This window comes from Zootoca vivipara, chromosome 3 (assembly GCF_963506605.1).
Source record: "Zootoca vivipara chromosome 3, rZooViv1.1, whole genome shotgun sequence".
Classification (NCBI taxonomy): Eukaryota; Metazoa; Chordata; class Lepidosauria; order Squamata; family Lacertidae; genus Zootoca; species Zootoca vivipara.
The window spans coordinates 94,159,960-94,173,055 of NC_083278.1; the positions used below are offsets into that span (position 1 = coordinate 94,159,960).

Here is a 13,096-nt window from a genome sequence, read left to right on the forward strand (position 1 = left end):
GAACCAGACAGAGCTGGAAGCAGGCACTCCAGGCCACCAAGGCTACCTGAAGCTTCAGTAGCAGTGATGGATCCAGGAGGAACCCAGATGTTGTGCTGGCTCACTGCTATGGAAATGTGGTCTCTTTGCAACAAAGTTACTACTTTTGAATTCCCTATAACTTAACAACTGCCTATTTGTAGCAAAATCTCTATATAGGATGATTCCTATAACCCAAAATTGTGGATTTATTTTCAACAATGTTGACATTTTCTTTCTCTGTAGGTATGCACAGTGAACTAGTTATCTAAAAAGGCCCTCTTTCTCAACCAGTTGTGTTCTATCCCACCCTATTCTAATTATTTTTAATGTTTGTGTTTTAGCATTGTGTGAGCATTATTATGAACGTAAAAGTAGCATTCAAGGTTACCCTTATGGCACTAAACATTACTTTTATTGTGGTACACAAAACTAAAAGCTATAGGTCTGTGCTAATGGTGTGAATCATGGAAATAAGAAATGAGAAAATCATATCAGATCATATTACATCACTAAGTTCATCTTCCTGATAGTGGCAGGAAGATGTGAATGACTGCACTACCAAAGGGTCTTCAACTATTCATTTTGACAAAGTAAGGTGAATGTGTTTCACTGACAAATCAATCATTCATGTTATGTGCTACTTCTACAATTCATCTAGTTATTCATATTAAATTATATGAAAAGTACAGAAAAATAAGAAGGGTTTTCTTAGAAAAAAGCTCAACTGTTAAGAAATTTATGAAATGTCTCTGATAATTTCTTAGGATCATTTCACAGCAACTAATTTGCTAAATCACTGTGTAGGAAAAAAATGGGTTTATTGAGTGGGAACATGTTTCCCCAGTTCTTTGACTATTTTTTTAAACCCAAACCAGCATTTAAGACTACTGAATACTGCCTGAAACATTCACCTACTTTCATTTTTAAAAAGGAAAGTGAAAATATTTTTTTTTATAATTATTGTCATCTGCATCTCTGCCCAGAAGTAATCCCCACTGAGTTACTTCCAAGCAAGTGTATAAAATTTTAACCTTATGTAAGTCTCAGAAACAGTCTGAAAAAGAAAATACCTCCTTAAATAAACACCATGGATATCATAATTCAACTTTTCCTGTACAGTCGTACCTCAGCTCCCGAACACCTTGGGAATCAAACATTTCAGCTCCTGTCCTGAACGATCAAAAAGCGGAAGTGAGTGTTCTGGTTTTTTTAATCTTCTTTCGGAAGCCGAACATCCAACGGTGCTTCTGTGGTTTCTGATTGGCTGCAGGAGCTTCCTGCAGCCAATCAGAAGCCACGCTTTGGAAGTTGAACATTTCGGAAGATGTGGAATGGCTTCTGTTCGACTTCCAAGGTACGACTGTATTGAACAATCATTCAACTCTAATATCTCAAACCTTCAAAGTGTCCCTATATTCCAGCAATGTCCCTGATTTAGAGAAGCCATCCCGGTTTCTGATTTGATCCCAGAATGTTCCACATCTCTTTAGGATGTCCCTATTTTCATTGGAGAAATGGATGGTATGGAGTTATCTGACCCCTGAGCCATCTGAAGGCAATCCTGTATAGGGAAGTTGTTTAATGTTTTATTTTGTTTTTATTTATGTTGCCCAGAGTGGCTGGGGCAACTCAGTAAGATGTGTAGGGTATAAATAGTAAAATTATCATTATGGGATGTCCCAATTTCATTGGAGAAATGTTGAAGGTTGTGTTATCTTACCTTCTGAAAAGACTGTGATGGTCTTGCTCTAGATCTGACTTTCTCACATCTTCAACATAACACATATTATACTTAATTCTAATCAACAGTGTCTGGGATTTCAACATACCCTACTCTGAAGTAAATAATATGTGTAGTGCAATTTATAGCTTACTGGCTTTAGACTTGATTATAATGGTTCCAAAATATAATATACACTGAAAGGAAGACTGTGGTCACTCAAAGTTAATTAATAACTCCAAAATTATTCAGCAGGTTCTTGAAACCTGATGTCAGTTTTCAAATAATGCACCACTGGTGCATCATTAGAAAAGTTACTGCAGAGGAAGCTGACTTCTCAAAAGTTAACAAAATTTCCTGATTAACCAATATTCTGACACAAATGAATGCTTTTCATTGATTCAGTCCATACTTGAATGGTTTTCAAGTTCCAAGTATGCCACCTAGCTAATGTATGAACTATACCATTGACTATTGGGTTTCTCCAGTTGGAAGTGTGTGTTCATCTCATGGAGTCAGTTTACTAGGTGTTTTATCTCTCTGTGTTATGATGATGATCTGATCAAATGTAGACCCTAGACCAGAATAATCATTTCAGCCTAAGGTACTGGAGTTGAATGATTATCCCAAAGAAAAAATGTTGAATAGTAAGAATCCATGGTGTCCATTTAGAAAGTTGTTTTCTTTTGTGCCTTTTAAAAGCTGCAGTTCTATACATGCTTATACAGAAGCAAGTCTCACATAACTCTGTTTACATGCAGAGACTTACCGTACACTATAAAAAGTTTCTTATAAGTACTTTCACTTTTCAAGAAATGGAGCCCCCCCCCAAAAAAAAACAGGTATAAAGATAAGAAGACTAATTAAATGTATACAAAATTAAGTTATACTAAATAGGGACCTTTATCACTATGGAGGATATTCACCAAGTCAAACAGAAGTGTTTAAAGCAGGCATCCCCAAACTTTGGCCCTCCAGATGTTTTGGACTACAATTCCCATCATCCCTGACCACTGGTCCTGTTAGCTAGGGATCATGGGAGTTGTAGGCCAAAACATCTGGAGGGCTGCAGTTTGGGGATGTCTGGTTTAAAGACTGTGGGAAATACAAGCACGTAGGCAATGAAAACATTTGGGAAGCTGCAAAATTAGGATAGTACAAAATCTTGGGAATGGAGAATTACAGTAGTACCTTGGTTTAAGAACAGTCCGGTTTAAGGACGATTTGGTTTACAAACTCCACAAAACCGGAAATAGTGTCTTGGTTTGAGAACTTTACCTCGGTCCAAGAATGGAACCCGAACGGTGAAAGGTCACCGGCAGCAGGAGGCCTCATTAGGGAAAGCACACCTCGGTGTAAGAACAGTTTCGGTTTAAGAACGGATTTCCGGAACAGATTAAGTTTGTAAACTGAAGTACCACTGTATAGTGCTTTAGTGGTGAGGGAGGAGATCATTCAAGTTTAAAGAAAAACAGCCAAAAATGTTGGCATTGAAATCCCCATTAGATAAACCTCCTTGCAAATTTCACATTGTCAGGTTGTCACAACTAGAATACTAAGGTTCAAATCCTAGCCAGTGACCAAGTAAAAGGTCATAATAATGACCTACTTAATAGTTATGTTGTTGAAATTAACACAATTTTTAAACTTTCTACAGATTACTCGTTTTATAGACATAATAATAGGGCTTACGGGAAAAGATTAAAGTGAACAGAAATATTACTGGTATATGTAGTAAAGGTAAAGGGACCCCTGACCATTAGGTCCAGTCGTGACCAACTCTGGGGTTGTGGCACTCATCTCGCTCTATTGGCCGAGGGAGCTGGTGTACAGCTTCCAGGTCATGTGGCCAGCATGACTAAGCTGCTTCTGGTGAACCAGAACCAGAACCAGAGGTGAACCTTCCCACCAGAGCGGTACCTATTTATCTACTTGCACTTTGACGTGCTTTTGAACTGCTAGGTTGACAGGAGCTGGGACCGAGCAATGCGAGCTCACCATGTCGCAGGGATTCGAACCACCGACCTTCTGATCGGCAAGCCCTAGGCTCTGTGGTTTAACCCACAGCGCCACCCGCGTCCCATTATATGTAGTACACAGCCCTAAAAGCCATTTGAAGCCACAATAGTTCCACTGATGGTAAACCCCTAACTCCTGAGTAAATGGATTAAGCATTAAAAGTACCACAAATAGGATATCTACCACAAATTAATAGCAACTAGGGATGCTCCACTTTAGATCAAATGCTATTGAGTTAAATCTTAGCAAGAATCCTACTGGCGATTACAGAAAACTTTCATCAATTATTGTTGTGATATAAATGCCCCATGTGTATTGCATTCATAGGATTGCTTCAAAAAGTCCTTGTTATACTACAACTGTCCATAGTCACAAACAACTAAAAAATTATAGGAAGCTGAATTTAATTTTAGCCCGAAACAAGGTAACAGGTAACTACTGTCTGAAAACAGAACATTATAGTGAATAAATTTCTGTAATTTTCTTCACACTCACTCTATCATTAGAGCTATCTTAATACCCTACTATTGCATAATGTTTATCTTTATATCCTTCAGAAAATTCAGTTCTAAAATACTGTTTATGTGTTCAGTCACATGGGAGAACAATCCCCACTGAAGCGAAAACTGTTATTATAATTGTACCATGAAGGAGCAACTGAACTCCATTGCTCAACACAATATATTTTCAAGAGCAATTAAGTAACTACATAAGATGACAGGAGGAGGGCAAACTTCCAAGCCAGAAGAAGAATGAAAGTTTATGCCTACTATAGAAAGTATGGAGAACCTTTTGCATTCCAGATGTTGCTGAACCACAGCTCCCATCAGGCCCAACAAGCATCGCCAATGACCAGGGATTTTGGGAATTGTAGTTCAGCAACATAAGGAGGGCCCTAGATAACCCACACCTGTGCTATAGAATGGCAATCAGCATGTTGGCTGCAACTCAGGTGAAGCTGAACTTTTCAAGATGGGCAGATCATAAAGTGAATCCAATAGAATGATGTCGCTGTCACGCAGTGCATATTAAAATGGGCTAAAACTGCTCCCTTTAAACAAACATACCATCCTACCAGTTGGTTGCCAGATTACATCAAACTTTTCTCACAACTACCTTGGAGCCCTCCAGAACCAACTACTTGTGGATTAGGGGTGCTTAAGAAATACAACCTTTGCAAATTATTGTATGCATTTGTGGAATATCTGAACACAAGAGTTTGGATTAGGGCTGCTTGAAGAGTTTAGTACTTCTTTGATTTCCTATATAAAATTACCTGACCCATTAATTTAGCAATTAATGAGAGGATCTGAATTTAGCTATCTACCTGATTAACACTTTTCTGGATGTTAAGACATAGTCCTCAGCAGTTTAAGCATGACGAAAATATGCATTTCACTAAACACTTTGTGAGGAAATACACAATTAAACAGTGCTTTTTTCTGGGGGGTTGCAGGGGCACGCATACCCCTAAACATTTTGTGAATCTACATTTGGCCTCATTGAGGGGCAGTATTTCAATATGAGTAGCCCCTAAACATTTTTTATTTATTTATTGGGGGGAAAGCACTGCATTTAAATATGCATTTGGGGAGAAAATTCATGTTTAAATTATGTATTAAGATACATATTTAAATAAGTGTTTTTGAAATTATCATTTTTATATGCATAAAAAAGATCAATGTAGAATGGAATAACGGGTAAAAACATGTTATAGTAACACAGGCTAAAAATAGGCAGATTCAGCCATACCTAGCTGGGGCATCAGCTGTTTCATTCAGAGCTCTATACATTGACAAGAGTGAAAGGGATTGAATGCAACGCCAAGGTATCTTGCAATGATTTACAATGTGTGTGCATTCAAACATTGAAAAGTCTGGGCTTTTCATAGGTAGAATCAAATATTCTTTTTAACAAGTAATTTCAGTCAGACTGTACTTCAACAACAGGGGCAGAATAAATTTACTTATTTAATAAAATGCATGAATAAACATGGCCCTACCCTTTGCATTATTATATGGTTGTTGTGGTCTTAGTATATTGATTTCTCTATTCTCCTAGCACTGAGAACAGTACAGTAAAGAGCCATTTGAAGACTCACTGGGGGAGGGGCTGGTGGAAATGGAGCTGGGAGGCCCACTGGTAAGATCATAGAAACATAGAATTGGAAGAGACCACAAGGGCCATCCAGTCCAACCCCCCTGCCAAGCAGGAAACAAACTTACAATGAAACTTACACTGCTAGAAGTCCCCTCTCCTTGGTAAGCCCATGGAAAGTTCCTCAGCAGTAGGAACCAAATCAGGGTGAGTTGGGGGCACAGTGGATTTGGAAGAGGATTCCCCTAACCTGCTCCCCAAAGCAGACAACAACCACACAGCTCATGGGACTGGCAAAATTAAGTCCTTCCCATTGACTGCAATAAAAGGGGCAAAACCAAAAATGCCCCCACCAAATGGTTTTAGAAGCTACCCCCTCCCATTTCCCTCCCTGGGAAGTCAGCAGGCAGAGCTCTGAATGCATTGGCTGCTCTGCCATGGAATCTCCTCACCACCATTTGCCCTGCCAATGAATGGCATTAGGATTAGTGGGAATTAAAGTACAGTAAGCTTCAAAAGTTCAAAGTGATATGTTGTATCTGGTACCCTCCACTGACTTCTGCAAAGAACTGCTTATACTTGGTTATGGCCAGAAAAAATATTCATACAAGTCAGTAAGCCTCCCATTTGTTCTTTTGCCAGGCAATATGACTAAATAACAACCTAAATGTAAGAGGAGAATGCTGTATTGTATCTGCCAACAAACAGCAATTTAAGAAGCACAACAGAAGCATTTGATGGAAGGATTTGCTCCATTAGCCTAGTATAAAAAAAAATGAAATTAGCAATGATTTTTGCACAATAAAGCCTTAAGTCAAATTACTTGTGCCAAACATTATTTCTTATGGATATCAGGCCATGGTACATTGTAGCTGGTATTGCTGCATCCGTGTAACTAATAAGCAACGTTTCCTTTAAAACATGGCAAGAGCACACTTCTTTACAGGGAATTACCTGAATCAGTTCTTCAAGTACTGTGTCATTCACACAGTTATGGTGCGATACGAACTCCTGCTTCTGGAGCACAATTGTTGTTCTCTGGTTACTTTCATGTGGCTGCTCCAGGGCTTTGAAAACAGTAGCTCCAATAATTAAATACAGAACCACCACCAGAAAAATGGTTGAGACCGTCTTCCATTTCATAACATTAATAGTTGTATCACTCTCCTCCCGAGAGGCAAGCACGGTGGGTTTGGTAGAAAATGAAAGCCTGGGCTTGGAGTTCTGAGTGGCAGATTTGGGATCCAGCAAGTCAGGTGCCGCCACTGAAGAAAGAAAGAAACAAACAAAAAACCCAGAAAGTTACTTTTTTCCCAGGCTTGTCACATATGTATTCAGTACTTCTTTTTGCTAGAGGGTAAGACAGAAGCTTTAACTTCAGAGATGCTGACATTATGAATGAACTCGACATATCTATCTTCCCCATGATTTACAGTTTACTATATAGACTGAGGGGTTCCTGCAACCTGTTGTGACAGTACTGTAACTGTGGTCCAAGTACTGCAAAAATGTACATAGCATTTTATATAATTTCTGATGGTATTAACTTTTCTTGTTTTGGTTTAAGCATTGCGCATGAGATACCCAATCTATATTTTAAGTTTAGCTCTGAAAAGTTAATCTCTTCTTACATCTTACACACAGTGCTGAGAAATGCAGTGTTAACCATTTCCTCTTGTGCATAACTTTCAACAAAAATTCCCCTATAAGATCACTGAGATATTGGCCATATCAATGTACTTTTTTCCTCCAGTTATTAATTTGTTTTCAATGACCACAATCCTCCTTTCAGTAGTGTTAGAGAAATTCATCATGAGTAGCATCAGTCAGCAAGTATTTGTTAAGTGAAATCCATATTAGAAATGTGAGTGCTGGTACCTAGCTGAAAAAAATGCATGTATGTGGCTAGAATTTAAAGTAGTTCTTAAGTGCTAGGACCAAAGTTGTAGGTGAATGGGAGGCTAGGATTTTTCTACCTCTATGTCATGCAAATATTAGAAGACTTTTTTCTTACAGCAGCTACACATAGAAGCCAATAAATTATTGCCTCCATAACTCCTGGAGAGTTAAATAAGAATATGCCATATCAACACATTTGAAATTTCTCTATAAGGTCATGAGAATATTGGCCATATTTAATATATATTTCCCCCTCCATTTACTAATTTACTTTTGAGTGACCACAGTCCTCCTTTCAGTGGTATTAAGGAAATCCAACACCTAAAAGCAGGTGCAAATCTCTTTCCCTTCATCATTTTCATCATCTGAAAGGTGGACATGCTTTGGAGAAAAAGGGGGTGGCAGAATGCTGTATCATACTTCCCATGCATAGAAGTTCAACTATATTGCATTATAGCACCATCAGACATAGAACGAGAGAGACTTGCATGCATAGTAAATTTAATTAGTATAGTTGTAGACGCGAGCTCCCCTTTCCCCCCAAAAGGGGCAGCAGGTAGGAGCTGTCACAGATGAGAAACTTCAGGTGATCATTCGTCATGACTCATTGCACTGAGCTGTCGTGTAGTTACGTACTCTTTTTCAACTCCTAGAAAGCTATAACTTGAGGCAATACCTTCACACGCCTAAGACCCTACGTTGTATTGGCTGTCTGGCAACTTTTACTGCCAAGCAACTACACTGATGCAATCAGATATTTCTAAGTGGCTGAAGATGCAGTCTTAGAGCCACCACACTCTGCCTGCAAGAGATGTGATGGAACTAATCCCATTGATTTGAGGGGGAGCATTACAGAGTCACTGGTTTGAATGATGCTTGCCTAGGGCCTTTAATGTAAGCTCCCCTTTTGACTGATGGTGGTAATGGCTTGATGTTTAAAGGGGCAATCTACAAGCTGATTGGGCTGCAGCTACCAGCGTTAAAGCCCTGTGGACTTTTACGGATATCTTGGATTGACAAATAAATATACTTTGCTTTAACTGGGTAGCAGATCAGGTTGAGGAATGTGCCATGGGCAGGAAAATTAGGACAATCCATGGGGCATTCCCCATCCCACCATTGCTCAATGCAGGCACTATCACTTTCTTCTCTCTTCCCCCTCAAGTGTTGTCACCCTGCTTCATCTCTTTCTCCCACCCCAAAATGGTGGCAAACCAGGTTTGTTGCTACAGCCCTCCTGTTATTCACCAGGACATTCTGTTCTCTTATTATTATTATTTTTTAAATGTGCCTCCCACCTTCTGCCCAGATGCAACTCACGCCCATACTCCAAAGGAAATCCTGGCACCCTAGGGAAGTCCAGTCCCTAAGTTCCCTTGATCCACTCCCCTTTAGGAAGCTGTATGCAGCTAAGCTAACAAAGCAGGGGTGGGTGGGTGGGAGGGATGGGAGCTTAAAGCGCCTTCTTCTTAACGCTGATCGCATATATAGCAGACATACCCACTCTCAGCATCCCCCCCTTCCCCATCAATCCTTCACTCTTATCCATCCCCATCCACCTGCTTAGCCCTTATAAAGCTCATCCACCTTGCCAAGATTCAACACCACCACCCCGCTCGCTCCCAGGATAAATAGGGAACCTTCACTCTGTAAAGCATCCCGAGAGATAAATTACATTCCCATGCCTCCCCCCACCTCTCTCTTTTTTTAAAAAGGGAAGCAACCCATTTTCCTCCTCTCCCCTTTAAAAATGCTCTTGAAATGGTTTGCAAACGGCGCGTCTTCGTCTTCCCATACCCACAAGGATAGCAGGGAGCGGGCTGGATTCGGGAGGGGTCTTTATGGACCTCCCGGACCCTCTGATTCATCCCCCCACCTTCCCTTTTCCATGTATCCCCAGCCGAAGCAACACACACCCCTTGAACAAAGATTAAGTGCAAGGAAGCGCCTAGGAGCCAAGGTGTTGCATGCAGCAAGGAAAGCTCGTGCAGGAGGGATGGAGAGCGGAGGGGGGGAGGCGAGGGAGGGATGGAGGCAGAGAAAGACAGCAAGGCAGGTGGGTGGGCATGGGCAAAACGGGCTCTCCTGCAAATGGGTGGGGTGGGGCTCTCTTGTGGGGAGGGGGGGAGTCCCCCCTGCCCTAGAGCAAAGATGCATCGGCAAAAGCAAAGGAGCATGCAGCAATTTTTTTTTGTCTTCCCAGGCATATATATCTCTCTCTTTCTTTCCTTCTCTCCGAGCCAGCGAGACGCGCCATTGTAACGAGTACTCACTTCTTATTTACAGACCCGGTGCCCTCTCCTCGCTTCACGGCCAGGCATTTTTTCAGGGCTCGGGGAGGCAGAGTTTGAGAGCAGAGAGAGGTGGCGAGGGGGTCGGGGTGGGAGAGGAAAGAGGAGGGGAAGGGGGGAGAGAAAAGAAAGAGAGAGGAGCAGCGCGTGGGTCGGAAGAGGCACCACAGAGATAGAAAGAGAGGGAGAGGGGGGGAAAGGCAGGCGAGCGGGCAGGCACACGCGCGCACGCACACGCAGGGAGGCATACAAAAAAAGGAAAGGAAAGAAAGAAAGAGAAAGCTGTTCAGCTCGGATTCCACGCGCGCCCTCTCGCCGGGGTGTGAGCTGCCTGCGCGCGCTTCTGTGTGTGTGTGTGTGTGTGTGTGTGTGTGTGTGTGCGTGGCTTGTGTGTATGCGCGCGCGTGTGTGAGGCGCCTCGTGCGTGCGTCTCCTGCGGTGTCTGGGTGCATGTGCAAAGCGACGGGCTCCACTCAAGGTGTGTATGCGTGTGTGTGTGTGTGTGTGTGTGTGGAAACTCCCTCCGCTCGCTGCTCTCCTCTTCTTCCCCACCCACCTCTCCCACCCACCTCCGTCCTCCCAACCTTCCCGAGCGCGCGGCTCGCGCCTTTTTGGACGTAGGGGACTCGGCACTCCGAAAAGGAACCGGCGCGCTGTCCACGGAGCCCTTTACGCAGTTCTCGGGGTTTAGTTTTTGTGGAACTGTTAAAGTGTGTGGGGTTTTTTTTGGGGGGGGGAGTACCTTCCCCGCCCCCTACCCCTCTCGCTTAGAAGAGGCGACTCTGCCGGCTGGGCGACTCCACAATTGCCCTTCCTACGTATCTCTGTGAATGGAGGGGGCTACAGGCAGCCCGCAGTGCCCTCTATATTGCATATACAATTACAGTATAACATTCAAGGCAGATGATGCTCAGGCATGACCTATGGGCCGCCCTGACCCCTGTCTGCGGGCAAGCTTTCCTGCTAGGGTGGGCTCCATAGCTGCCAAGTTTTCCCTTTTCTCACGAGGAAGCCTATTCAGCATAAGGGAATTTCCCTTTAAAAAAGGGATAACTTGGCAGCTATGGTGGGCTCTTCGAGGCGACTCTCCTGCCAGATGTGTATGACTGACAGCCGTTCTTCCCAGCCCACCCCGATGCGCGTGCGCGCGCCCGTGGCACGACGGGCCGGCCGATACTCGCCAATCGGCCCTTTTCCCGCCAAACGCCAGTTGTGTGCGGAAACCGAAGCCTTTGGTCTCCTCACGAGGCAACAGCCATAGGAGCCCTGCCAGCACCAGTCGACCCGCAGCAGTTTCTACCTGCTCTCTTTCTTATACAGCCAGCCTGTCCATCTTCCTCCTCCTTAATCTCCATGCTGTCCCTCCTAAAACTCAGCAGGGTTGATGGGGGACAAAACTATAGTAATTAGTTATCTCTGCCTCTCCTTAGCTCTGGATCTGCCTGTTATTGGATCTGGCTCCGCCTACTGTTGGTTAGATGTATACAGTATAACGAACCATTTTGGTTATACTGTAAATTATTAACTATTATTATTGGTGATGGACGCCAGTCAACACTGGGAAGGGAAATCCTAGGTAAAGAGGAAGCAGCACTTTTTAAATGGGAAGAAACACACAGACACATTCCTTTGCCCTGACCCTTTAATGACCCCTTCTCTTGGACATGTGGCCTGAGTCATCCGCATTTACCTTTTGCCCTGTGCTTTCTAGGCACAGGTCTGTGCTTTTTCTGACCCACCACTTGCCCCAGGAAAACCTGCTCTCTAATGCTCAATCAGAACAAACAGCAACTCGGGTTCCCCCACAGATTACAGAGAACGTTAAAGAGTGGATTTCTGCAGGGGAAACATGTGGGGCAAAAGGAAGGAAGTGCTTGACACAGACTGGAAAAGCACAGCCCGGCACAGTACCTGGAAAGTGTGGAGGAAAATTAGTGTGGATGAGCCCAGAGTCTCAGTCAGGACCATACGTATAAATATTAATAAGTTGTTGTGAACTGGAGACAGCCTTCTTGGGACCTTTCATTAAAACTTAAAATGCATTTGAGCTTCTCTCACATGCTGCTTGTACAAGCACACATGTGAGGGTTTGCCAAGTGTTGGATAGAAAGCAAGAGAGAGATGGCTTTAATTCAAATGCACCTTGTAATCCAATTGAGTTTGCAGATGCAGAAAGGCCAGTTCAAACAACACAGGTGAAATTGGCCTAACTAAAGATTTGCCCAGGTTGCTCTCATTTAGGGGATCAGGTGTGCAGTTTCAGTGCACTTAACCCTCTGGAAACTGGTCTTTGGCAAGTTGCTTCCACAGCCCCTGCCAGCCTCTCCAGCCAAGAGCTTAGCTATTTTATCAACAGAATTATTTGGTGCAACTCTTGTTAGGACTTATATTGCTTATGCTTCCTCATTGAAAACAAGTGCATATAAAAGTTGTGAGTCAGGGAGGAGACCAGCCTTAGAGCTGTTCTCTCTTACATTTTTGTTTTCTACATGTAGGATATTCATAGCTGCCAAGTTATCCCTTATTTTAAGGGATTTTCCCTTATGCTGAATAGGCTTCCTCACGAGAAAAGGGAAAACTTGGCAGCTATGAGGATATTATAGGACAGGGTTCCCGAAATTGGGTCTCCATCATCCCCAGCTAGCAGGACCAGTTGTCAGGGATGATGGGAATTGTAGTCCAAAAACAGCTGGAGACCCAAATTTGGGAAACCCTGTTATAGGGAATGAAATACCCATACCTGAAGTCATGCAGTTAACAAGAGGGCAGCCTGTGGCTCTCCAGATGTTGTTGGACTCCAAATCATGGCTAATGATGGGCTGCAACATCTGGCGTGTCACAGGTTGCTTACCTCTGCATGACTAACTAGTCATATAGCTTAGCTCCATAAAGGTCAATTGTAGGTACTGGTTTTCCCTTTTTTATTTATTGAAAGCACTTCTAAGCTACTTTTAGCAATTATTTCAAGGCAGTTTACAATAAAATAAAAGTAACAATAAGTAAAACAAATAAAACAAACAGCATATAAGGAAACAATTAATACTTGGGG

General features: G+C 42.7%; 1 protein-coding gene across 3 annotated transcripts in view; it reads right to left on the minus strand.

Annotated features, from left to right (window-relative positions):
• KCNK2 (potassium two pore domain channel subfamily K member 2) overlaps nt 1-13,096 on the minus strand; it is a 129,986-nt gene that overhangs the window by 84,177 nt on the left and 32,713 nt on the right. For 2 of the 3 annotated variants that reach the window (XM_035111325.2, XM_035111324.2), the window contains exon 2: nt 6,812-7,122. In XM_035111325.2, coding sequence (XP_034967216.2) covers nt 6,812-7,122 — 311 coding nt within the window. Of the gene's footprint in view, nt 1-6,811; nt 7,123-10,029; nt 10,414-13,096 lie in introns of those variants that run through there. The other variant, XM_035111326.2, reaches the window with a different exon arrangement.